At 41.2% G+C, this 27,611-nt stretch overlaps 2 protein-coding genes across 3 annotated transcripts in view; both read left to right on the top strand.

Moving 5' to 3' along the window:
• Positions 1–11,207, top strand: part of scaf4a (SR-related CTD-associated factor 4a) — a 92,672-nt gene extending 81,465 nt beyond the window's left edge. Inside the window, exon 20 of the transcript XR_013772578.1 lies at positions 11,194–11,207. The gene's annotated coding sequence lies outside the window, so the exon portion shown is untranslated. The remainder of the gene's footprint in view (positions 1–11,193) is intronic.
• On the top strand, positions 721–27,168 carry grik1a (glutamate receptor, ionotropic, kainate 1a; the record flags this gene model as incomplete). 2 transcript variants are annotated; one of them, XM_079283569.1, is made up of 17 exons in its annotated part: positions 757–838; positions 7,378–7,545; positions 7,901–8,158; positions 9,638–9,819; positions 10,172–10,225; positions 11,050–11,220; positions 11,340–11,483; positions 12,628–12,735; positions 13,082–13,126; positions 16,262–16,375; positions 17,136–17,339; positions 18,148–18,371; positions 18,622–18,740; positions 20,451–20,668; positions 21,823–22,048; positions 24,039–24,289; positions 27,001–27,168. In XM_079283569.1, the coding sequence occupies 17 exons, from the start codon at positions 757–759 to the stop codon at positions 27,166–27,168; spliced, it is 2,736 nt and encodes a 911-aa protein (XP_079139695.1). The 2 variants fall into 2 exon arrangements, with proteins under 2 accessions (XP_079139696.1, XP_079139695.1); XM_079283570.1 differs by lacking the exon at positions 13,082–13,126 and having other exon boundaries at positions 721–838; positions 24,039–24,312; positions 26,982–27,168.
• Positions 27,169–27,611: the final 443 nt, after the last annotated feature.

Here is a 27,611-nt window from a genome sequence, read left to right as displayed (position 1 = left end):
AATGAAGGACAGCTTTAGCCTAAGTACATATATGCAACACAAGCTTATACTTTTGGGGTCAGAGGTTACCTACAGGGTCATTTCAGAAGTAAGACATTGACATTTGTCATGTCAAAATGTAAATACCAAGCTCTTCTGGGCTTTTACTTCAAGGATAAAAAATGCACTTGTAGGAAATCATTTTCTTCATAATGTTTCTCCATGCAGGAGATGTGTTTGGCTGTTGGATTTAAATAAAACAACTTCTAAAATGAATTTTTAAGAGTCCCTCATTTTAATTTTCCCCATCAAAATAAAAGTTGTTCAGCGATCCAAATAAAGTACAAAGTGTGACGACCAACCCTGTTCTCTTCTACATAAATATATATTTTTTATTTTGAAAAGGCGTACCGGAAATCAATTACATTTTGGCGTGCGTGGCACAGATCCGCGCGCTCCCACTCTCCCCAGCTCCTGCCTCACTAGTGAGTAAAAGTGGACGCGCTTACTCCGCCTCGCTGTTTCTTCGCCGCCAGTTTGTGTTCAGAAGATGTGACTCGGATTGATTTTGTGCAGGAAAGTTGGATCCACGTGACTGGTAGTCATCATTTTGTCGTTTATCTGGCGCGACCGGGTGATGCAGAGTGCAAAGGATCGAATTGGGAATACAACTTGTGTTGCGCGCTGGCATGGCGCGTCAGGTGTTCCAGCGCTTGCATAGAGGCCGTTTCTTTCTGTCATGGTGTCAATCCCCGCGGTGAGTTCGCCTGGAGCACTATGGAGGACAGAAAGAGACTTTTCTTCTATCTTCTCCTTGCGGCGCAGCTCTGTCTGAGCTCAACACAAGTCCTCAGAATCGGTAAGCGCAACAGCTGTTTACGCACGGTGTTGTTGGCGTGTCTGAACTGAACCAAGCGTTCTGTATATGAATTGTTCCATTTTTCTACCAGAATTAGGAGAGCATCTGTCAATACATCCTATTTCAAGTATTGGCCCGTGCAAACACAGATGTTGTGACCTTACATTTTTATTTATTTATAGATTATAATAATGTGTAGAACCCTCTGTGCTGATCAATTAAACACTCACTATGATTAATTCATAATCTTGAAGTCTTGAGTCTGGCTGGTGATCATAATTTTATCAAAATGTCTTAAAAATGACATCAATGAAGGGAAAGTTTTTCTTTATTATGACTGGAATTCTGTCTCAACTTTGAGCTTTGCTATCAGAGGGTTTGTCTGATTGATTTAAATAATTCAAATTTCAATCTAATTTCAAGTTACATTGTACAGAAGTCTACAGACACCCAGACAAACAAAAAGATGACAGTAATAGATTATTGATTCCTCCCTGAAGACTCCTCTGGCCACCGGACACCCCTGCTGGGGCATTTTCATTCAAAATACATTCCCCAGCTGATCTTTACAAACGGATGAAACCTATCCATCCCTGAGATGGATGTAATGCAGCCGGCGAGGGCGGTGTAAGCATCAGTCCTGCTGTCATCTGGCCTGTCGTTAAGAGGAGTGTGGGAACTTTACCTGGACTTGATTAGGCTGGAGGAGGCTGGTGAACGCTGTGGGCATTATCCAAGCGTCTCATGTTCAGGCTCTGAATCACACCAGAGTCCAACTGTGAAATGTGGACAGAATTGACTGAATGAATTGAGAATCGGTGTCACCGCAACCTGTTCCGAACTGGGAGAGGTTCACATGCAGTACTAGTACTAAATAATTTGAGGTTCTGGGTTGTGAGCCGACATTTCGTTGCAATATCCCTCCGTTGGTGGTGCCTTAACAGCGTTGCCATTTTTGGCTTGGAGGATTAGGAGGATGTCTATGTAGGGTTTCTGATCAAATTGAAGATTATTTTCATACATATACTACTTATACTTAATACTAGTTATTTGTGTCTGATATGATTTTTCCACAAAAAAAGGTTCAATCCCCTATAAGAGCTACCCTTTCTCCCTCACTGAAAAATCCAGATGTGCAAAAAGTTCGAACTGCTGGACACAAGATACTACTTCACTGAATGTCTCTGCGTTTGTGCACAAAGTATCCACATCACACAACAAACGAGTTGTAATGTTCCGAATCCTGCTTAGTACGTATACGTTTAACTCGGATTTAAGTAGAGCACGAAGAAACACAACAAACTGCACATACATCATTCTGCACAGTGAACCAAGTGAAGCAGCAATGAATAAAACACATTTTGAGTGGAGGGGGACATTAAAGAGCTTGCTGAAAGGACAAAGGGTCACTTTGAATATATTCACCAGCCAAATAGCTCACAACGAGTCAACCCAACATATTTTGTAACATAAGCACATAACTGCATGTTTGATTATTGCTGATTTGAAAAGTTACAGTTACTGTTGTGTTAAAAGATGAATCAGGACATTAACAACATCAAACATATCTTAATGTTTCTGTATTGCAATTGATTGTCAGTTATCAGCTGACATACTGTATCAATCAATATATGTAATATCTGATCACTTACAATTCTGTGTTTTTGTAAACTGGTATTCAGGAAAAATGTTTTTTCGACCCAGAATATAAGAATTCTATTACAGGTTGCATATCTTGATGGACGCTCGCCCGTCCATCTCGTTTTAGTATGAGCAACATTTGTTCATTTCATCTGGTCCACAGTTTCACATGCAGCGCGTTTCTGATCTGGAGTTTAGCTCTGGGTCACACATTAATATTCAGGACCACTCAAGACCAATAAGTTCAGCTTTGATGGTTCAGCTCAACGCGCAAGTCCAGAAATTCCCACAACTCTAAAAGACTTAGTGTCTGTGTGTGCACGTGCATTCATGAGAGAAATCTCAGACGTTTGGCTCCAGGTTTCACTTTATGTCAAATGGCAGTTAAGGCCTTCTTAATATTATTCATTCGTTCCTTTCTCTCCAACAACTGGCCGTTAGGAAAACAATTGCCGGGAGTTTTCTTGGAAAGTTGGCCTCACTTCTGTTGAAGATATACGCGCAGATATTCTGTGGCGTTGGCTGCCTCAGTAGCGTGATCGTTCATCATGCTGGCAGAAGCCCAGCACGTTTGGTTGTGAGAGAGGAGAGGGAGCTGTAGTTTGTCATGGGATGGCGTTGATAACACAGCTATCAATTTGTACGTATCGATCCTGAGGCTTTTCTTGTGACGTGCGGATTGAGTTCAGGCTGGTGAGAAAAACAGTCACGTCTGTGCCACTTTTTCTTGTCTGATTTAGTGGCACATAACAACTGATTTTGGAACCTCTGAGAGACTCAACCTGAACGGAAGCTGTGTTTCTTTTGCCAGCCTGATTGCAACTGCAGCACACACTGCTTTCGTTGTACAAACAGCGAGTAATTCCCTTTTTTGTTTGGTGAAAATGGTCAAGTTGTTAAATAATAAGCTGAGATAATTCTGTCGAAATGCTACAATTGAGGATAATTATCGTGTGCTGAATAGCATTGGCTTAGACTTCTGGACCAAAAGCATCATATGTTCTAGACTTTTTATAACAATGATTCTCCTTGTACATCACTCTCACGAATTCAAGTGCGAACTGATGGTGCTGTTGGACATGTTGGCTTTCAGATACTTCCGCTTGCCTTTTTTGGTGCCCTTGCAGTCATTTAGAATTTCCGTCTGTCTCTCTTTTTTTTCAGTTTTTTCGCCTCCGACATCCCTGATTGCATTTTTGCCTTGTTTGCCCATACGTGCGTCTCCCTTGATTTGTTGTCGGGAACAAAACGTGTGTTTTCTCAGCCAGGGTGCAGTGAAAACTCTGTCATTCCGTTTGACACTTGAGACAACTTTCAAAAAGGTATGTGAGACAACATCAACAAGGTATTGCACTGTGGCAGGATGTTAAATGTCTCAGTAATCTCTATGCAAATAGCAGGTTAGCACAAGTTGTTATCTGTCAGTCAAAAAGTGGTTGTTAGAAAATGACAAAATACAGAATTTAGCAGTGGTGCACCTCAGTTCGTCTCTTGACTGTGAACGTGTTCTCCTTTCTGTATCACTGCTACCCCATCTCTTTTGAAACTTCTAATTAAAAAGAAACACTGTAAAACATTGTTAAATAACACAAATCTTACACAAACAATCACCACTGAGGTAAATGGAAAATAAACTTTGATTTTATGTTCATTGCACTCGTCCTCAATTTGACCACAATGAGCCGTCCTGTGTTTTACGCGGCTTCAGTGCATCTTGAGTGTGCTTATATATTTATGCAAATAAATTCCACCTGCACTGCAAACTCCAAAGGCACGTTAAAAGGCATTTACGGGCCTTTTAGCGCCCACTTATGCTGTCTGATAGGTAATTATGCTGCATTTTCCTGGGCTGAATTATTCCTCATTATTTTGGTATGTTGAATGAAAGCTTTTAGTGCTCAGAGGTACATTAATTCATTTGCATGGGGAAAAAAAACACCTTGCTTAAAAGAAAAATGGCATTTTTATGATTGCAGCAGTCACAACCCACAGTCCAGTTCAAGCTGCTCAGCATGAAGGGATGTAAAACTTCATTATTTGTAATTAAATAGTGAAGTGGCGGATGGATGGGGGGATATTTTCCATTCACACACACACACACACACACACACAAACATCTTTATCTCTTTCATGGGTTTGATCAGGTTTGCGTGACAGGTTGGCACAAAGCTCAGATTTGTTGTTTTCCTCGCACCGCAGCAGGGAGATAAATCTCCCATCCATCCCGTTGTACTGTGGCACATTAGTTACAGCAATGTGTTTGATAATCTCAGTAATTGCAAAGTAAACTATATTTCTTTTATTATTTTTTCATGTTAAATGAATGCTTCTTGATTATGTTCACTAATTGGCTGCTCTTGCATTTACAGGGACTTGTGACATCTTTTGAGTGCCGATGTATTTGAATGCTGATCGTGTACGTTTGTGTGTGCGTTTTGAATCCGTGAAAGTCTGCGGCGTTTGTAATCAAATAAACATTCCTTCAGCATGCATAGAAAACCAATCAAAACTTAACAGAGAAGTCATTTTGAGGTATTGATGTTTCGACTATTCATCATGTTCGCCAACTTACACAGCCAGACATTAAATTCGGTTGGTCATTTATATTGTGTGCAAGATGTGCACTGACTGACCGAGTACTGCTAATCTCATCACCACACATGGAGCTCCTCCGGCTGTACTACATGTACTACTTCACCAGCATTTGTTACCAACCGCACACAAAGTTCTGATATGTTCTTCCTCTGCCTCCCATATTGTTGTGTCTTGCTATATGTCAGCAACAGTTAATTGTCCACCTGTTGTGGCTGCCCAGTGAGTCCGAATGCCTCGAACGTCCCTCTGGACCGTTCTCATTTCCACAGACAGACAGTGAGAAGCTGGCTCTGGGATATATTTCAAAGGATCAGTTACACAATCCCTGAAGAACTCTGTGTTCCTGCAGGGGCCAGGTCCATTAAAAAACAGTGCAGATCCAGCCAGTATAGTCTTTGCACTGGATTTGTAAACCCGTTCTGAGTTGCACGTTTCAGTCGGGCAGTTTGGTCAGAGCATTAACTCGATACCCAAAAACCCAAGCCGGTACATTACAACTATTTTCTTTTAATTATTGAAATGCTAAGTCTTCCTTTGTCAAATCAACAAAAGGTTTTCCTGTTAACGTTCCTCAATTAAGATATCATTTTTTTACCGATGCCAAAAATCAGGTTTCAAATCAGCATTTATATAAAAAAATATGATACCAGCTCTAAATCTCAGCGATAGTGTACCATAATTGTTTGTATGAGCAGAATTCTAACACCTACTCACACATTTCTTTGTTACCTATCTGGCCTTGAATAAGCTGAATCTGTGCTTGGCCCAAGCTACATCCTTAAGGAACATAGAAACACCGTATACATGCACAATGATCACACAGCACTATACAGTATATTGTGAGCTATATTATTCAGAGCCAATGCATCTGTACTACAACCAGAACTAGAGTAAATGAATTCAATGGCACTTAACTGCTGTAGTGCTCCTGAGCCAACCAAACATCCCAACAAGCTGTATTGTTTCCACTCTTCTTCTGCACGGTTGTCTCTGTCCTAACACATCATTTCAGAGCGTTCAAATCCAAGTACAAGCTGGTGAAGTCTCTGCTATCGTTTGCTCACTATAACACATCAGCAGCAGAGGACAGACGGGAAGCTTTTCATTCGATCTGAACAAATAGTACAACAAAGGTGTTCAGTTGTTTGTGAGTTGAATCTGCAGAACCAGCAAGGGAGCAAAAACTTGAAAACTACCCTGAAAAATGTAACTACAAGACGGACAATAACTTGTCCAGTGTTTTTTTATTTTTCTGCTTTTTCTGGGACTTTGTTCCAGATATGTGGAGCAGAAAAACTGAACGCTGCTTCTCCATGTTTAGTTCTGACTCTGGGAACATAAAGTAGACCGGTCCCAGACGACCTGAGGGGTCGGGATGGTTCATTAGGTAGCAGCAGATCAGAGATGTATTTTGGCCCTAAACCATTCAGTGCTTTGTAAACCAACAGTAGGATTTTAGAGTAAATTCTTTGTTGGACAGGAAGCCAGTGCAAAGACATCAGAACTGGGGTGATATGATCCACCCTCCTGGTCTTAGTGAGGACTCGAGCTGCAGCGTTCTGAATCAGCTGCAGCTTTCTGACGGACTTTTTACAGAGACCTGTAAACACACCGTTACAGTAGTCCAGTCTGCTGAAGATCAATGCATGGGCAAGTTTTTCCAAATCCTGTTGAGACAGAAGTCCTCTAATCCTTGATATATTCTTCAGGTGATAGTAGGCTGACTTTGTAATTGTCTTGATATGGCTGTTCAGGTTGAGATCTGAATCCATAACTACACCTAGATTTCTGGCTTGTAACACAAATATATGGATGTTTCTCACCTCGTGTGAAGACTTATGCATCTGTTCTTGTGTATCCTTTCCATGTCCGGCCCAATGGGATGAATACTAAGTTTTCTGCTTTTTAATGAGACATCCTTTATAAAGGAGTTATAAGTTGTTACTATGTTTACATTGACGTTTAACAACTCTTTCTTTCTTTTTTGGGTTGCACGCCTAATGTTAGGCTAAGCTGCCAATAGCCTAACCTGTCATTAGTTGAATTGTGGATTTCGTTATGTTCTCAAGAAGTGTTATTCTCCTTCCACCACTCGATCAATCCTTAAAATAATACCATGAGATGGAAGCCCTGTCTTTCTTTGTTTTACTTTTGTTTTTTCTGTAGCTTTGAAAGGCTTTCATTCAACCAAAGCTGGTAGAATTTCTCCACCCAGACAGGAGCACCGAATCCATTCATTTAATCTCCGTTATCACAGAGACTGTTGCAGTGACGGTGTCTTTGTCCTTCATCTCCATGTGCAGGTGGCATATTTGAGACCCGGGAGAGCGAGTTGGTGAGTATGGATGAGCTGGCGTTCAAGTTTGCTGTGAATAACATCAATCGCAACAAGAGCCTGATGCCCAACACTACCCTCACCTACGACATTCAGAGGATCAACCTTTTTGATGGCTTTGAGGCTTCCAGGAGAGGTAGGAAATGATTAGAAGACATATATGTTAAGTTTTAGAGTTTAAGGGTGACTTTGATTTAATGGTTGTTTTACTAATTTCCTTCTCATGCATAGTGGGGAATGAATCCATGTCGTTTTAATGTGTCTGCATGCATTTTGTAGATATGTGAAATAATTGGATAAGATTAACATCAATTTCTGGACAAAAGGGATCAAAAGCACATCTCAAAGATGGAGAAATATCCGTTTAAAGTTCTCCAAACATGGATGTATTTGTATTAACTTCAATTGGTTCAGTTTCTTAAAAACAACACGGTATTGTAAATTATATAAATAGCTTCAAGAACCCCCTGACTTTGTGTTCCTACGCCTAGTGTGTGACCAGCTAGCTCTTGGGGTGGTCGCAGTGTTCGGCCCGTCTCACAGCTCCTCGGTCAGTGCTGTTCAGTCCATCTGCAACGCTCTGGAGGTCCCTCACATTCAGACCCGCTGGAAACACCCGTCAGTGGACAACAAAGACACCTTCTTCATCAACCTGTATCCCGAGTATACCGCCATCGCCAGGGCCATCCTGGACGTGGTCACTTTCTTTAAATGGCGGAAGCTGACGGTGGTCTATGAGGACAGCACAGGTAGGGCCAACTGCTTTTTTTTATATCAGTCGGATTTTCAATGTAACTTTCAAAACTGAGTCACAGATATACTTCAAGAAATCATTATATTCTGTCATGCATGAAAAGGGAAATAATGGAAGGTAAGCCCACTTTATTTAGTCAGCCTTTCATGTGGAAATAAAAGCTAATTTTCAGAAGAGAAGTAGTTTTAGCAGGATGGAGTTGGGTGATATCAATTTAACAAAACTATATGTTGACCAAATATATTGGTGTGAACTATTTTTGCTTTGAGAAAATATTACAAGAGATTTTTGTGAAAGAAAATGGTGGATATGATGAAACAGTACAGCTCCTTTCTCTCATCTACAACTGAACAATTGCATCTTAATCTGTAATGTAGTCTTTAAGACCAGGAAAACACAACAGCGAATGATTTTTATTTCCCACTGAATTACTGGATATCAGTCATACCATTGACATTTGAAGGGAAGAATTGTCAGAGAGAAGAGGTCAAAAGGGGGCTGGCTTGTGTTTTGTGGACCAATATATTCATATGTCAAGGTTATAATTACTCACAAAATGCAATTCCACTGTCCACCGTGGTCACCTTCCTCACACTGGCTAGTGTACCCAATCTGTGACAAGGCACGAGAGCCTCACATCAAACAGCTGCCAGTAGTACCCTGCACGCACACAACACTCAGCTCCACAACACTGATGGCCTCAAATCCAGCAGTGTCCAATATAGAGTGAGTCCCTACCAACGACCCAGAGAGCATGAAGTGCCGCTGTTGAAATGTCAAAGTTTATAGATTGTTTTTTTTCGATCAGAAATGTATTTTCTGGAAATGTCACGCAGACACACAGCTGTGTAATTACACACTGATGTTCACACACATGATACATACTCAAGATCAGTGGCGGCTGGTGGAAAATGTTCTAGGTAGGGCCATCCTATTTAAATGTCTGCTCTGTTAAGCACTTTGTGATAGTACTGTCTGTGAAAAGCGCTATATAAATAAAATTAATTTATTCATTCATTCATCAATTTCAGCAAGCATCCCAGTATGATTTAATGCAAAAAAATGTAAGTATCAAACACGCATTATTACTTGGCAGTTAAATATTTAACATGTATTCCAACACGAAAAAAAGCAGTAAATAACACTTATATAATATAATATAACATAACATGTTTGTTTATTGAGACAATAATTGAGCGTGTAGAGACTTCTCCTGACGAGAACGCGCAGCTAGTGGGGCCAGATCGTTCTGGCCCACAGCTGAATCTATTTGAGGGCGCTGATTGGCTAAATTGTATGTCACTCATTCATATCTTTAATCAGCAATTGGCTAAACTGCTTCATAGACCCGTCTCTTTTGGGCCAAAACGATTCGGCGATTGGGCCTGACCTGATACCGTCCTGCCGCGCAGCAGAAATAAACAAACGTTGAAGAGGGGGTAATCCGACCGTCTAATTTGTAATTTGTTTGTAGGTCTGATGCGGATGCAGGAGTTGATCAAAGCTCCGGCAAAGTTCAACCTGAAGATCAAGATCCGTCAGCTGACCCCGGGTAACCAAGATGCCCGGCCGCTGCTTAAGGAACTGAAAAAAGACAAAGAATTTTTTATTCTCTTTGACTGCTCCTATCACATGGCTTCGGAGCTCCTCAAACAGGTTTGATTGATTTATTAAGCATCTTTAAATTAGTTTGTTCGACAGATTTTACAACACATGCATGTGTCCTTTGGGGGCCACACATATTTACCTTGTTTACTAAGGTTTACATTTGAATGAACAGGATATGATAATTAAAAGGATAAAATAGTATTTCCCTTATCAAAATCAGCATTTTAAATGGTGCAAAACGACATTTTATATATTTGTTCATGGTTTTTTTTTTCTATCTATATTGCCAACCAAAAACAATTTCCAAGGACAAAATCACTGGAGAACTCATGATATTTAAAATCAGCAGCATGGCCTGACATTGTCGTCTATTACTTTATTTCTTCTTCTCAATTTGCAGCTCTCATCAATGGGAATGATGACGGAGTACTACCATTTCTTCTTCACGACTTTGGTGAGTGTTGTGGAATATTTCCTTTCAAAGTTCAGGAGTCAAATTGGTTTTATCCAAACATAAAAAACAGAGTCTTGATGAATGATCAAAGTTTCAAAAAGTCAATTTAATGTTTGCAAACAGAGAACACAACCACGTATTGCAGTGAACTGTGAATATGCTCTAGAGACGCAGAATCAAAACAAGACATTTATACCGGCCGGCACAGAGGAGACCGATAACACACCGGAGACTGAGGCAGAAATGTTTAATCTAGACAGAAGCAGTTGATATAGGGAAAGAACACGTCGGTTGTTTGTCCCGACTAAGATAGAAAAGTGACCTCTGTACTAGAACAAATAGGTCAATGTGTTCAGACATCCAGACAAATGAACTTCCTAACAGCAACATCTCTCACAGAAAATATGATGAGGAGGTTAAAACATTTTTATCATTACACTCCACTCTTTTGGTTATACCATAACCACAATTAAACATAATAAAAAAATGTTAAAATACTAACCAGAGAACAAAGGGTGGACTGCCTTTGTCTCAACAGACCCCAGAAGATTATTCTGCCTCTGTCTTGAGAGGTCTGTTCCTAGCTAGATCATGCTTCCTGATGAAGGGGCCCTGGGTGTGCTCCGTTACTTAGAAAACTGTATGAATAAAGATGTTTTATGGGAAAATATTGCTGTGACTCACCGATTCACATTAAAAGGCTCAGAAAGCTACACCCTGTGCTGGAGCTTAAATCTCTGTCCTCTTTTCCTCTACCCATCGATAACTCAGAAACATAAACCGACACATCCCTCTTTCCCTCCCGCTCCTCTCTCCCCTCAAAGGATTTGTTTGCCTTGGACCTGGAGCCTTACCGCTACAGCGGGGTCAACATGACAGGCTTCCGACTGCTGAACGTTGATGACCCGTGGGTAGCCTCCACCATGGACAAGTGGGCCATGGAAAGACTGCAAGGTCCCAAACAAGAGAATGGCTTGATGGATGGAATCATGACTGTAAGCACCGTACTGTTATTTTACATCACAGGGGCACTGACGACACAAACACCTGCTCTGCTGAAAGCCAATGATGCTCATTTGTATGCTGTGTCCTCCTCTCGCTGCCTCCTCCGCAGACAGACGCAGCCTTGATGTATGACGCGGTGTTCATGGTTGCCGTTGCGTCGCAGCGGGCCACTCAGATGACCGTCAGCTCCCTGCAGTGTCACCGCCACAAACCGTGGCGCTTCGGACCTCGCTTCATGAACCTCTTCAAAGAGGTCGGTGTCAGATAAGGCCTTGGATCGCAGACAACTCCGAAAACCGTGTTACATCAGCAGCATGACTTAAGAAACCCCTGTTGCTATTAGCTTGACCACGATGCATTTTTCACGATGTTTTTCAGTTTGTTTTGAAAAGGCTTCGTGAGTGCAGGACTCTTCAAATTTACCAAAACTGGATGCCAGATCGTTTCATGTGACATGTTACATCATAGGTCCCTTCTGACAAGCCATGCTTTGCTTCTCAAAGTACACAAAATATACGGTATTTATGTACTTAAAAGTTGAAAGCAAGTAGTTTGGCCTGACTGTCAGACTGGATGCCTACAGACAGAAATGAGGCTTTTGATGCATGAGTGAATTCATCTCGCTTAAGATTAATCTTAAATCCAGCAGAGGGTCGTTGCCTGCCATTCTCATTCAATCCCATCACTCTTTTTCATGCCTCTCTCTCTCTGTCTCTCTCTGTCTCTCTCTCTCTGTCTCTCTGTCTCTCTCTCTCTGTCTCTCTGTCTCTCTCTCTCTCTCTGTCTCTGTCTCTCTGTCTCTGTCTCTCTCTCTCTGTCTCTGTCTCTCTCTCTCTCTCTCTCTCTCTCTCTCTCTGTCTCTCTCTCTCTCTCTGTCTCTGTCTCTCTGTCTCTGTCTCTCTCTCTCTGTCTCTGTCTCTCTCTCTCTCTCTCTCTCTCTCTCTCTCTCTGTCTCTCTGTCCTTTGCGCAGGATGTGAAATCCTGTGCTTGAAATGAACAGGGCTTCAGGCAGCCAGTCATATTTAGATAAGCCATTTAGTTGTGAAGCATGTAGTTGACTTGTCATGTACAGATGTGAAAGTTAACTGTCCAAAGGGATCCTTTTTTTAAACTCTGTACTATATTGCGATGCATGCATGCCAACATGCATGCATCGCTATCATTGAACATAAACGTATTGAGATTGTACCACAGAAACAACCGATAGACGCCCTCCAGTTTTCACCTGATGTCTTCCAGCAGCCTGTCAACACTCACTCCCTCTGTCTGCCGCAATCCCCTTCACTCTCCTCCTGGGAGTTTGCTCCGGAGCTTCAATAACTCTCCGCACTCAAGACAGCATTTGAGACGATCCCCCACTTCTCTTTCCCTCTCCCTCTACTTCTCTGCTCTGTAGGCACAGTGGGATGGACTGACGGGGCACATTGTTCTTAATAAGACCGATGGCCTGAGGAGAGACTTTGATTTGGACATCATCAGCCTCAAAGAGGACGGCACTGCCAGGGTGAGCACAGGGGCCCGAAACAGCCAATTACACCACTCTCATGCTGCTTCCACCCTGGCTGATTCATTACATCAAGGCATGTGTGTGTGTGTGTGTGTGTGTGTGTGTGTGTGTGTGTGTGTGTGTGTGTGTGTGTGTGTGTGTGTGTGTGTGTGTGTGTGTGTGTGTGTGTGCGTGTGTGTGTGTGAAAGAGAGAGAGGTGCTGTAGAGATTTTGTTTTCCATAATCCATCCACACATTTATTATTTGGTTTAGATTTGTCCGGTCATGAATATTAATAACTGCAACAACTGATTATTTCTTTCCACACTGTCTGTGCTTCCTGTTGCCTTCACATTTTCAAAAGGGTGTTGTGGAGGGCGGAAGTCGCCTCACGAAAAGGTGGATCAAGGTTTGTGCCAGTGCCATGTTTGGTCTCAGCCTTTGTTGTCCTCCCCCCCCCCCCTTCTCACTATGTATGCCACGCACTTCCCTGCTCTTTGCCTTGTCAACCTTGTTTCTCTTCACTGATTTTGTGTACAGCAATGCCATGTCTTTGACATTTCAGTTTCACCCGCGTTTGAGTCCGGGCATTGCTCTGACTCTTGTCAAAACTTTATCAGCAGTGTTAGAAAAACATATTCCTGTCCTGCAATTCCACATGATGCAATGTCGTCCCACAGCTGGTACCTGTGAGCAATAAGAAAGAAATAAGGAGAGACTTGTCAGTCCACTACTAATAATGTGCTTTACTATTAGACTGTCTTCATACTTTCATGGAAATCATACTCACGAGCAGTATTTCATTTCAGCCGAGAGGAATCCAGTTATCAGAGGAGAAGACAGCTGAAGTTGAAAAGCAAGAGGAGGCAAGGGGACAATTTAAATGCTAAGTCAGACAACATACTATAAATACTTATTAATACTGCAAATGAAATAGACTTACTGAACTACCTCGGTTTATCAGCTTTAAACCAAGTATTTGATGAGTGAAAGAAGGGAGGTTGAATTAATTCATCCCCTTAAACTCGTACTTTACTGTCAGAGAGGAAGAACTTTGCCAACGTCTGTCTCAGTTCTCAGAGAGACAGGTATACAGGCAGGCAGCAACTGCAGCAGCAGGGATATATACTGTAATTTTAATTCCAAACAGTACTTTTAGTCCTCAAAAGCCTCCCCTCAGAGGAAATACCACAACATGGTAAGCACATCACATAAAACGTTTCACTTGATGGTCATGAAAGATGGATTATCAGTCCGTTGCAGTCGTGTAAGTTCTTGGGCACTGGAGTGTGAAATACACTCTGAAGAGGATGATGGGACGATACATAGTGAGAGTCTTCAAGGAAATAAAGTATTTTCTCTTGAAGTTGTTGACTTTCACCCCTTCTCAGCTGCCTTGGCCTGGCTTAGTACGTCTCCCGCTCTGTGGTAACGGTTTTCCAGTTTGATTTGGTTGGATGGAGATGAGCTTTATGATTTACAGATAATATTTTACTCCCAGCGTATGAGAGAGAATTCCTGTCGGTTTTATAGCACACTTTGTTGTTGGAAGCTGCTCTGGTATGCATGATAAATTTGCAAGGCTATACTCGGTAAATCCTTGACTATGGGGTTTAAAGGATGATGATTGTATGCTGTGCAGTCATCCTGGGCGATATTTTAGCATTGATTGCATTGGCTTGCTCAGATTACTTTATTGCTTCAACTACAAACTGACTAATCGTGTGGTTGATGTTGAATATAGTGTATTTCCCAAAATAACACCGTTCGACAACACAAGCTAGATCGTGTGAAACTGCACAATCTGAGACTAAAATACCCTCCACACTAACAAAAATATTGTTCTCACTTGGTCCATTTATCTTTGAGATTGAGGACAAAACAATTAATGAAATCCAACCCCATTCACTGTGTTCCTCATCTGCAGTGTCCAGAGATAAAACAGATTAATGGACTCCTGCACAGAGTGGACCCTTGCGAATGTGGCACGGTGGAGATATAGAGTGCTTGTAGCAAGGTTATAAGAGAGCACATTTTGACTGGGTGAACAGAATAAGATAGAATGTCATGGGGAGTGAAATGCACGTTATCTTTTCCAATTGGTAATCCCACGTAGCCCCTTTGTGCAAAATATATTGTGCAAAATCAGACTGTAGTCAGTTTAATAAGAGGTACTGATGCGGCCACTACTACTCATCGTCTTGTGCAGTGAATGCCATTGTTTCTGACAAAAAAATACCCAAATTCATTACTTTTTCTTCCCAGACTGAGCAGCAAAAGGAGTAAAGCTTCAGTTCTATTAACAATGAAGCCTGATCTGATCATTGAATGCACTTAATGTCATGAGCCCCCTTGACCTCTGCTCAGCTCTTAACCAGTTGGGGGATTTGAAAGGGTCAAAATCCAGCTGCCAGACGCCAGCTCTAATCTGATAACTATCTGGATGATGCCGCCTGGTTGGATGAACCGGACGCTCTCATTCACAGCTACTGTGACAGTATGGAGGGGAAACACCATGTCATGCTCTATCCGCCCCTGACCCTGTCTGATCCTGCCCTTCATTCACACTGTTCCTGCTGCTGTCATGTCCAATCCCTAACCACCATGTTGAAGTAGGGCTGCAGCTGACCATTATTTTCATTATTGATTGCTCTGTGGATTTTTGTTTTTGAATCATTTGGTCTAGAAAATGGCAGGAAAAAAATGAAACCCTAAAACCGTAGAGATATTCAGTTTAGTATCAAATAACAACAAATCAGTAAATCCTAAAAAAGAGTAAAAGGATTAATTTTATCATTTAAAAAGTTGCAGATTCTCAAGCAATGTATCATCTTATCATTTCAGCTCTATATTGGAGTTATAATATGCACACAAGTGAGTTATAATAGTTGTTGTAAGTAACACTTGTTTGCTATTTTTGATATATGTGTATAGTTTTAGATTCAAACAGAATGAAATATAAATGCTGACAGATTTCCGTGCCAATCCAAAGGAATAATTTATCACAAAGAAGTTTTTGTTCTCACATTTGTTATTAAGTAAACAGCTTTGTTGTTCAGTCAATGTTCAGTTCAATACCTGATGCACACAACAGGTATGACATTGTTTTGCTCCAGAAAAGTCTCACGCAATCAGCAGCAAACTACATCTTAATTTGCATATTCACTGTACATAAAATGGAGCTTTGCCCAGCATCATCAGAGCAAAGACGAACAAAGGCAAATGTTGGGGGATAGTGAATGGAGGAGAAGGTTGAAAATTAGCCAGGTCTTTCAACCTCAACACTTCTTTTTTTTTTTTTTTTTCTGTTCGACAAATCAGAAAATATTACAAATATTTAATGTATCTAAACAATTTAGTTTCCTGTTAAGACCTATAGACTAAATCCGGCCCTGTATATTTGGTGTCGATCAATTAACCGCTTAATTCAAAGTTTAACAGAAGCAAATATCTACACACTTCAAATATTGTCTTCCATATGACCTCTTCTGGTCAAAGCAGAACATGTGGCTCAATATGTCTGAAGACCTGTTTGCCTTTCCAGATTGCTGTGTGGAACTCGTACAGGGGGATGAACCTGACGGAGAAGTCCAGTCGAGAGAATAACAATGTGACAGACTCTCTGGCTAACAGGACTCTTATCGTCACCACGATACTGGTGAGAAGGAAGGACGGTTAAATAGAGGACGTCATAGGGAGGGGGAAGGAGGAGATATGGGATGTGTAGAACGCAGAGAGGCGGTCAACAGAGAAAAAAAAAGGCTCAATCCCAAAGTCCACACTCACAGACTTTGAGATGCGTTCCTTCAAAGTCCATTAGAGCTTAGGCCCGTCCCACTGTCAAATCGTTGATTGCTTGAAGACTTACTCGTAGACATTTTACGCCCTTTAAGCACGCTTTCCGTAAGTCTGCATTTCAGCGTACTTTGCTTAAGCAACTACTTTAAGGGAACTACCTACAATTCATACAAACACAGGGTGGAATGCAAGCATAGACTCTATGATACACCTGGTTTACTTTTCAAATCTGCCAGTAAAAAACGTAAAATAAGAACAGACAATTGTACATGTTTTGGTGTCATCAAATGTTAAGGAATGGAAAATTGTTGCTGAAATGGATAGTTTGAATTTGTATTTTCCCAATTTGATCCTTATGCACACCGGCTACACACAGAAAAAATGTAGCATCGTAGAAAATGTGTTTCAGGAGCTTCATCCGTCAAAAAATATTCAGTCATACTAATTCAAAGATAATTGGATGTGCTGTTCAGGATGTTTAGCTACGGATCATCAGCCCTGAGATGTAATGAAGTGCTGAACCCCAAACTCATTTGCTTTTCACTTAGCGCATCAATAATTTAATCAGAAGAAGGAATATGCCTGAAAAACAGTGAAATATGTTTTCTTTTGCTGTACAGGAAAATCCATATGTGATGCAGAGAAAGTCAGAAAAGGAGCTGATTGGGAATGATCGTTTCGAGGGTTACTGTCTGGACCTTTTGAAAGAGCTCTCCAACATCTTAGGTTTTACATATGAAGTCAGACTGGTGGCTGACGGGAAATACGGCGCCCAGAATGACAAGGGAGAGTGGAATGGGATGGTGCGGGAGCTGATTGACCACGTGAGTTAACCGCATTTACACTCCAGGAGTTTCTATTCACAGGTCTATAGAGTGCTGCAGGGATGACGTATTGCTGTTGGCCAACCCCAGAATGTAGCCTCTTACTGGTGGTTCCCTCAACAAGATAATCTTAACAAATGATCACCACTTTATGATTTATAAGGTGTGAATGCAATCGGCGGAAGTAAAACACGAACGTTAGGCGAGAAGAGAACTACAGTGAGGCTGTAGAGGCAGTCCTGCATTCGCATTGAATCAATAAATTAGTCTATAATTGAGTTCACAGATGGTAACAAAGCCTGTTCGTGTTGCTGTTGGTGATGTATATACAGACTAGTAACAGATGGAGTTAGGCGGACTCAATCCCCCTGTCCTCTTGGGAACCTCCAAATACATTTTCATCATCCGGAGGTTTGAATTGTTGCTGTTGAACGATGAAATGAACCTGTCCAGTTGTCTCGGGTATGAATATGGGAATCAGTTGAATAAGATAGAGAAATCTAGCTGAGACTCTTATTTTAACTATCACAATGCGGCCCGATATTTCAAAGTTATGTTTATATAAATCCCTCATTGTATGAGTGACTGTGATTTCTAGATATGTACATGAAATGCATTGGATTCCAGTTTCAATGGAAAGTTAGAATTGTCCGCTCAGTTGAAAAACCTTCAGCAAGATATATATATGTTATCGGGATATTGATACGCAGACATTTGATTGTCCGATTGACAGAAGCAAATACTGGAAGACGCCGAATGTAACGTTGAGCATCTTACTTTGTCTTACTTTGTTTTCTGTCTTTTAAAGGTTGCAGACCTTGCCGTGGCCCCCTTGACTATCACGTATGTTAGAGAGAAATCGATTGACTTCTCCAAGCCCTTCATGACCTTAGGTATCAGCATCCTGTACCGCAAACCTAACGGCACCAATCCAGGCGTGTTCTCCTTCCTTAATCCCCTGTCCCCGGACATCTGGATGTACGTGCTGCTAGCCTGCACCGGGGTCAGCTGTGTGCTCTTTGTGATTGCCAGGTAAGAGGGTAGATTGATGCTTGTGATAATGAGACGATGAATGATGGGACGTAAACAATAGCACTGCGGTTGCTGTGGAGATACTGTAGGATGTACAGATGGTGACTGTTTACTGAGCTGTCCACAGCCAGGGTTTGCCACAAACTATTTCGTCAGGAAAACGGTAACATGGCGCCAGCTCGAAGCATTTAAAAGCATACAAACATGTGTCAAATTCACATTTTCTATCTGTCATTTTATTGTCTTGCAGGTTTACTCCATACGAGTGGTACAACCCACATCCATGCAACCCGTCCTCGACTCTAATACAGAACAATTTCACTTTATTAAACAGTTTCTGGTTTGGCGTTGGAGCTCTTATGCGGCAAGGTATTTAAATGAACTCAATCAACAGTTTTATATTCGCAATGGATGAAATGGCTTCTTGAATGTGAAAGGGGTTGCTCCAAAAAGTCCTGCAAATTATAAGACAACCTCTAAAGCATTTTTTAACTCATTTTGGTTTTCTGGTCCATAACTTTACTTTACCGCTCTCACCAACGGTGTTTTTCGGTTGAAAAAGGCAGCTGTTTTTTGCTAGCTTTGATCAAACCCACCATACAATACCTAACCCAGCCCCAAACAGCAGGCAGACACATTTAGCGCCTAACTCGTGAACATAGTGACACATTTAGCAACTAAAATAACAGATTCCCTCACGAGTTAGAGGAGATAGTCAGGTGTTCAGAAACATGACTCTAAAGAATCAGATAATCGGTATCGGAAGCTTTATTGTCCATGTATGCGTGTACATACAATTTGACTCCGGTTACATACACAGAAATAGTCAAATAAACAAAACAAAATGGACAACAAAGTAGGTTTAAAAGGTAATAACAGCAAAGGCTGCAAATGCCATACTGTAGAGCTGCTTATTAAACTCTCTGTACAGCAGTAAAGACTGTACTAACACTGTAAACTGTGCTCTAAGCTTTTTAATTCGAAACATCAATATTTGCCTCCTACTTTCTGCGAATGCCCTTTCCACATAGCCTGGATCCAGTCCCCAATTAATTGCAACCATACCGTGTCATAACAATCATGTTGAATGTCATGGGGACTTGACCTCCCTCGGGGCAGGAGATTTGGGCAGGATAAGTCCGACATGCCTGATTGGATGGCCAACAAACCGACTGACGACACTAGTCCAAGTCATGGTGATGCTGATGAAATCTTCCAATTTTGCTGACAGCAAGCTACAGTCGTCAAATTTATCAGATCTTCAGAAATGCAGCGGTATTGATAAAAGAAGAGACGAGCAAGTGAAGCTTTCATAAACAATTTGGATGCCTTTTAGATTTTGGTTTGTTTTGTAGCATATGTGTGGTGTATGTTACAAGCTGTTTGGTGGTTAACAGTGGCCTTGAGCTTTCCGTGGGATACTGTGCCTGAAAGTCACTTCTTCATTACACACATGGCCGTTAAATCACTCTAAAATATTTTACTTTAAAAGTGTCGTGAAGTATTTGCCCACTGCAAGTAAAACGGTGTAACGACAGACACAGGTGTTTCAAACCTGGCACGTTAATTGTGATAAATGCATTCTTCAATCCTATTCATCTTTTCTCTGCTTCTTTTCTCTGCACAGAGAGGTAAAGATAAAGAAGGTTGCTCATTCTGCTTTTGCAGTTTTATGATTCATTACGTTTTTTGGTACGTGTTTCCCACATTTGTTTCGTATTCAGCTTTCTTTTGTCCCCAACAATTGCTTTTTCTAAGTTGTACTTGTTTGTTCTATTATGTTTTTTGCAACATGGTGTTTTAGACCCAACAAGTAGTGCAGAGAGAGAAAATAACTCTATTAAGAGGTGCACAATTTATCATTTAGGGCTGAGGTGCAAATCCAATGAGATAACCCCAAAATGACCATGGCACTTGACTTTGCTTTGGAAGAGGAGAAATGTTTTTTCATTGTTTTTTTTTTTTAGTTGATTATCTTCACATAGTACACACACAAACTGCACTTGTTACCATTCTGGTTGTCACGTATTCATTGAAGCTATTTTTTTAACCTTTTGTTCCCCATCGCTGTGCTTCCAGGCTCAGAGCTGATGCCTAAGGCTCTGTCCACTCGTATAGTTGGGGGTATCTGGTGGTTCTTTACCTTAATCATCATCTCCTCCTACACGGCCAACTTGGCTGCCTTCCTAACGGTGGAACGAATGGATGCGCCCATCGACTCGGCAGACGACCTGGCGAAGCAGACCAGGATTGAATATGGGGCAGTGAGGGATGGATCCACCATGACCTTCTTCAAGGTACAACTGGTGTAAGCGCTAAGTTGGCGCCTGCTTTTTCCAAAAAGTTGTAGATCCCGTCAAATTATGTTGCACACATTAATGAATTTAAGTGTTGCAGCAGTGGTCCATATCAGACCATCTATAGTCCATATATTTGGTGTAATTTCCCCAAATAAAATGCATAAAATCCTTAATTTGAATTACATTGTCCGATAAAAATGTTTGTCTTTTCGTTAAGCCAAGAACATGCAAAAGGAAATGAATCCTACAGCTCTTTATCTTGAGTCATCTTAAGCAAAAGAGAATTGTGAAATGCTTCGTATTAACACTTAACTCTGATAAATTTGAAGTTTACTCCTGTCTGGTAATTTAAGTGAATCCAAAAAACAGTTAGTTTACATTGACATCTCTGTCATACTTTTAGATGCGAGTATCAGCTGTACAGTAGCTTCCCTTCCATAAAATTACAGTCATGACGGTTTTCTCGACTGCTCCCTCCATCATCCTGCATCTTTGCCAAACATCCCATGAAAGAGAAAGAAATCTAAAGGCAGAGAAAAAGAGTCGCATTTACTTTAATTAAAGGCAACGTAGATGCATCAAGAGATAAGTATATGATGGGAAGTGGAGCAAATGCATATTAAGACTACTTGTGTTCTCGTTTTGGGCTGTCAATCTTGAAGTTCGGCATCTGTGAACTTGTTAGTTTGTATCATATAATATATTGCTGCACCGATGTCCTTAGGCAGGGCTGTCACTTCCTTCCCACCCCCCACCACCACCCACTCTCCTTGCGTCCTGGTGGCTCAGCAGGGGTGATCCATGCAGGGCTTTATCTTCCCAGATTGCAGCCAGTGATTACGTCTGCCTGGATAGGAAGAAGCAGGCTGTGTTGATGGCTTGAACAAATTGAATCAGCTGGAGGAGATTTAGAACACAGCTGTCCCATTTTCTCTGACTGAGCAAGGAGAGACACGCACGCGCACACACACACACACACACACACACACATACACGAGTTATCACAAAGATGGAGTCCCACACATCCTGCTGTTAAACTGTTATGCATTTGTGATAGTATTTCAAATAGAGTTCAATACATGTAGTTTATGTGTAGCCACAATCACAGATAATACAAATGCATACTTTTGCCTGTTTGTCTATGTTGGCAGAAATCAAAGATCTCCACCTATGAGAAGATGTGGGCGTTCATGAGCAGCAGGAAGAACACTGCATTGGTTGAGAACAACAGAGAAGGCATCACCCGGGTGCTGACGACGGACTACGCCATGCTGATGGAGTCCACCAGCATCGAATACATCAGCCAGAGAAACTGCAACCTCACACAAATTGGAGGTCTCGTAGACTCCAAAGGCTATGGAGTGGGAACACCTATTGGTAAGAAGAATGTGAATGTAAGTGATTGCCAAACAAGGAAAGAATATGTATACTGTAGATACAAACGTCAATCTGTTTGGAATTTGCATTTTCATTCTTCAGGAATAAAAGTGCAGAGCTTCTGTCCTGTATCTTCGACATGCAAGTGCACTTCCATCCAAAAGCTCTGCCAGCTGTTCACTGCAAATGTGCAATGTCAGGTTTCAGGCCAGTTTGTTGGATAGAGCGCTTAAACTGGACGCAAGTCAACCTGCTGGATCGTTTGTGCAGTTGGTACTCTTTGATGTTTAGTGAAGCAGTGCTTAACATCTTGTGTCTCTCTCGTCTATTCCTCTTGACATGTTTAAAAAAAGAGAAATGCAGAGCCTGTTTCTGGGGTAGTTTTTCTAAACACAACCTGTCTTCGCCAAGAACATACTACTACATACGTTGGCAAGAACAGGGCATTCATTTAGATGTATGGGCATCCTTCATGTATTCTAAAGGAAATCATTTTAGAATTACTCGTGCAATATACGAGGAAGGTGCAGTGTAAGCGTGTCATAAGTTTCATAAAAGTGTATAGAAAAGCTAGGGCTGGGCGACAATTCAATATGATCATTTATAATCTAAATTTATAAATCTAAATTGAAATGAATTCTGCGAATGAGAATACCCCAGTGTATTTAAATTGAACCATTGTATCTAATTTCGAACCTGATAACTCTTTATTTTATGTGCATGCATGTAAAGATAGTCAGTGTACAGATGGAAAGAATTTTTTCCTTTTTTTTTCTTGAATCTCAGTTGAGACACATGTTCATTTTGCACTAAAGTTCTTAGTTAAATGAGAAAATACTCCGTACTTTCAATTTGTTCAAGTATTTAATTCACACAAGAGTATACAAAAAAAGGCTTTACCATTTGTTATTTCATATTGACTACTTATATATTTGATAACCAGACAACATGCGGGAAAGAAGATTTTTGCACTATTGCCCGGCGCAATATGCAAAAGGTTGCAAGGCTCTATTTCCAGCAGCACGGGGAGAAGTTGTACAGTTTGATGGCTTCAGAAACATAGGACTTCCTGTAATATTCAAGCAGACATATGGCATGCAGGTGATGAGAGGTACTGCCTATTATCCTCTGCAGTACAAATTGTGGCTGACCACCCGGATGATTTTTCATCTATGACACTAAGCGAAGCATCTACCTACAGTATGTGTCCATGAGTGTAGTCCAGAGCAGGGCAGGTGATACGGCATTAAAACCAAATCCAAAATTAAAAAAACATCATGCAAGTTAGGACAACGATGTCATCCTCCAGAGCTATATCTGACTACGGTTATTGTGATGACTTCACTTTACCTCTCCAATTACCCCATGACTTTTCTGTGTGTGTTTATGTTTGGCAGGATGTTTTCCACAGTACAGGTTCAGGTTTAAAGCTTCAGAACTGACTGATGCCCTCAGGGCAGATCCAGCCATGCCTCGGCTGAGCTGCACTGAAACCGACTCTATTCAGCTCTTTCCTTATCTGATTAACAGGCTTGAATGCCCCATATGTTGCAGGACCTGGAGTGTCATTGGATCGTGGAGGGGAATGCTCTAGAGGAGTTGGGGCGGAAGCCTCCTTCTGAAACCTATTAAAAGTGATTTAACTCCTTCAAATCCTTGGCCCCATCAATGTGTCCTGCAGTCACCTGATCTCTGGTCTGCTTGTTGCTGGGGATGCTACTTGAAATGCTTTTTAAATAACGACAAACATTACAAATGCAAATGGTACTTTTATATCCTCGTGATACTTGTTGATTCGTGTTTCCTGTCAGTTAATTCTGTGTTCGTAGCAACGGCTTTAATTTCATGGTAGAAAGATGGCTCACTAAAACAGTGGAAACAAAGTAAACAGAGGGCATCAGCACGGCATGCTTTATTTTAATAATAGGGCATTTAAGGGTTTTTTGAATGCTCTGTCATTGCCTGATGTCTTTTCATTTGCCTTCTCCAGGGTCTCCATACAGGGATAAAGTGACCATTGCCATCCTTCAGCTGCAGGAGGAAGGGAAGCTGCACATGATGAAGGAGAAGTGGTGGAGAGGCAATGGCTGTCCAGAGGAGGACAACAAGGAGGCCAATGCTCTGGGCGTGGAAAACATCGGCGGTATCTTCATCGTCCTGGCTGCTGGTCTGGTTCTCTCTGTGTTCGTGGCTATAGGAGAGTTCATCTATAAGGCTCGTAGGAACGCTGACATAGAGGAGGTGAGTGTGGGTGAGGAACGGCTGTACTTCTGCGGAGTGATAATGGCAAATGACCGGATTAAAGGTTAGACTCTGCCTCTTGTTCCGAATGAGATCTTTGTTTTAAATAAAGCTCCGGGGAAGAAAAGATGCTGTTGAATTCATTCTAGGTTGTTTAAAATCTTGAGTGTGGAAAGAAATGACTATAAAATGTATTCTCACACACATTTTCAGAGACAAGCAATGTTCTGTTTGGTTTTTCTTTGTCACTTGCTAATTAATATTTTCTAACTATGGATGTTGTTTGCTTGATCAAAAGTAATAAACTCAAAATCATATTTGCACCTGCTGGTGTAAACAACAATAAAGATGCATTCATGACTTATCAGTGCCTGACAGTCCTACACAATAAACAGCGGATTAAATATAGTGAAGAAGTGATGGGTCGGCAGCTCAAATTGACAGTGTCATATGTCATTCATGTCACCAGAAAGTTACATCTTAAATTAAAATGACGAACTATTCGTCTAATTTCTGTTCTATCTGCTTTCAATAACAAGAACATCCATTTCCACGCTGTAGTACTGTACCAGTCACACGATTGGTTTCTTTGCTTTTCTTCTGTTTCTTATTTGCTCTGTGTTTTTCTTTTCTTTGTCACATGTTTCTTGTTTTTTGAAATGTCTGTTTTGTTCTCTTTTCTGCTCCATTCTTTTTTTTCCGTGCACGCTTGCGTCAGGCCTTCTGTTTCTTTTATGGGGTGCAGTCCCGTCAGTTTCAGCGGTGTGGCTCCACCTCCTCCTCTGGCACCTCCTTATCGACTGATCTGGAGAGCGGCAGGCTGCTGGGGGATGACACAGAGTAGCCATGGCAGCACATTTACAACACATACTCAATCTAGACGATAGGTTTGTAACTAGCTGTCCTTTTCCTCTGCCCCCTGCTGAAAATACCCCAGTATATCTGCACCTGTGTCAGCCAATCCTAATTACCCTTTTACCTCCAATACCTGACCCTCATGCTCACACTGCTATGTCCACACTTGTGACAACACTTGTTATTTGCATGCTTTTGTTATAGAGCATGTATGGAGCACTTACAATCCAGACTTTAATTAGGAGGAGCACTCAGGACATCTAGATGTTGTTTTTAAGTTGCAAGTTGTTATATGACATGTACGTCGTCTGTTCGTGTCCTTTTTAGCACCCATTCGTTTAACTCAGGATTGCTTGACAAATGTGGCATTTAAGTTAATGTATAAGTTTTGTTTTGTTCAGTGAAGTCTCAGTAGGCATTTGTGTATACTTTAGAGGCAGACTCTGAATGCCTTTTGGGAAATCAAAAGATAGGAAAAGTTGTTTGAATATTTCCCTCCTCATTGGTTGGGGCGACTGGTTTGGTTGGCTGAAATTTGGATAACATTGATGGAACAACGTGTCGAGTTTAGATGTCCCCTGATACTTCTGCTGACTGCGGTACATTTTAACTGAAGTAATGATGGATGGGATCACAGAGGGACACTGACCTTGTCATCTAGTCACACGATGAATCTCACCAAAATAAACCAAAACAAATAACAGTTCTGTAGGTTGTAGAAAATATGAACCACTACAATGAAGAAGAATTGATCATTTTAAAGTATTTAACATCAGTGTATGTAAGATAATTATGTTAACTCCTAAATCAATAGATACACTGATACGACCAGAATCAACAAGGTTCTTCGTCCGAGTTGTTTCTATGTCCAAAGGTGAATCTCGATTTAGTTACACTGGCACTACCAGGTGGCAATAAACAATAATGGGATATTATAAGTAGATTCATTTCAAAATCATAGTTCAATTAGTTAAATCAGTTCCTATTTGGTGAGTCAGCATTAACCAAGCATTTATGAGTTGAATGTGTTCTACCAAGTCAAAAGTACACATGAATTTCAATCTGCAGATTCAGCTCCTCTTTCTCCGTCTTTACGGTCTGAGGGTTGTACCGGGTAGCTTTTCCACTGATACGGAGTGTTACTGGTAATCGTGGGAAACCCTGCAGGAAGCCACATTTCTTTGAACAGCCTTAGGCTGAGGATGAAAGAGGAAGACCTTCCATGGTCTTTGGACACCGACAGATAAAAACCGGATGACTTTGTGCTGCGAATGATAATTTGCAAAATACATTTTGAGAGTAATGTCTCTGGAGGAGAGCAAACGAAAAAGGCCAATAAACATGATTGAAGATTAATGAGTTCAATGCGATGTATTATCCTGCAGAATCAAATAAGCCTCAGGCTCGTTAAGATGGCCTTCTCTTTTATCATTTCAATGAATTACCATATTATGAATGCATGGCTCCCTGCATTATGATGTTGCACTGCAAATGTCCTTCATCTCTTGATTGTGTTCTTGGATTTTATGATGAGACGACAGCATTTACAAGTCTTTTGGATAGATTTACATTTCATGTGTTTTGTTATTTCTGGCGGTTTGCGCTTACTTTACTTTATTCAGCTGCAGGCAAGCTCCTGCAAAGATGAATCAAATCGTATTGCCTTCAGTTTAAACTTAAATTAGTATAGCTTGCAATAAATTACGCATTCAATAATTCCTCAGTTAATTAAGTGATACAGCAACAGTCATTTTTGTGTTATCACATTAACACAATCTTTAAACTCGTGGCCAATATTTAAAGAGGTCATAATGTCTTTATTGGTATCTTAACTCAGGCCTTGTTCTCTTTGGCAGTGCGTATCTTTCAGCTCCCGGATGGAGGAGTTGGGTATCTCCCTGCAGTGTTACAAGGGCGTCCGGAGGAGGTCGCGACCCCACAGTGAAGCCAGGACAGCTTGCGTCCTCTGTCAACCGAAGCGCACTGCAAAGCGGGAAGGAGCACGACGGGGCTCCAGCACGTGAGCCTTGGATCTAAAAACTGATGGAACTTGATCTGATCGCTCTTCACTCCTCAAATTTGTTTGTGGGCCACGAAATGATATGAAGGTGTTTCTTCATCACCCCTTTCTTTATATGTCTGGATAATACACGAAGCATTAATTATACTGTAGATGTACCTTAGCTAACAACGTCTTGGCCTTGTATCGACATTAATAATGTTAAAACGTGGGATGACTACGAGAATGAGAGCCCTCTCATAGTGTAGCCTGTAGTTCCCTTTTCTGAGCAGTTTGCAGAGTTGAATCTGCAAACTTTATAGATTGTATAGAATGTATAACAACTTCACTGATTTTCAGAGTAAAGAGATTTTAGCATTTTTTAAACCCTTGACTGATTCGCTGTTTTTTGTTGTTGATGCTTGGCAGTGGTGTGTGTGTGTGTGTGTGTGTGCGCATGTGTCTTTG

This window comes from Melanostigma gelatinosum (assembly GCF_949748355.1).
Source record: "Melanostigma gelatinosum genome assembly, chromosome: 14".
Lineage (NCBI taxonomy): Eukaryota > Metazoa > Chordata > Actinopteri > Perciformes > Zoarcidae > Melanostigma > Melanostigma gelatinosum.
This window is presented reverse-complemented; position numbering and strand designations above follow the sequence as displayed.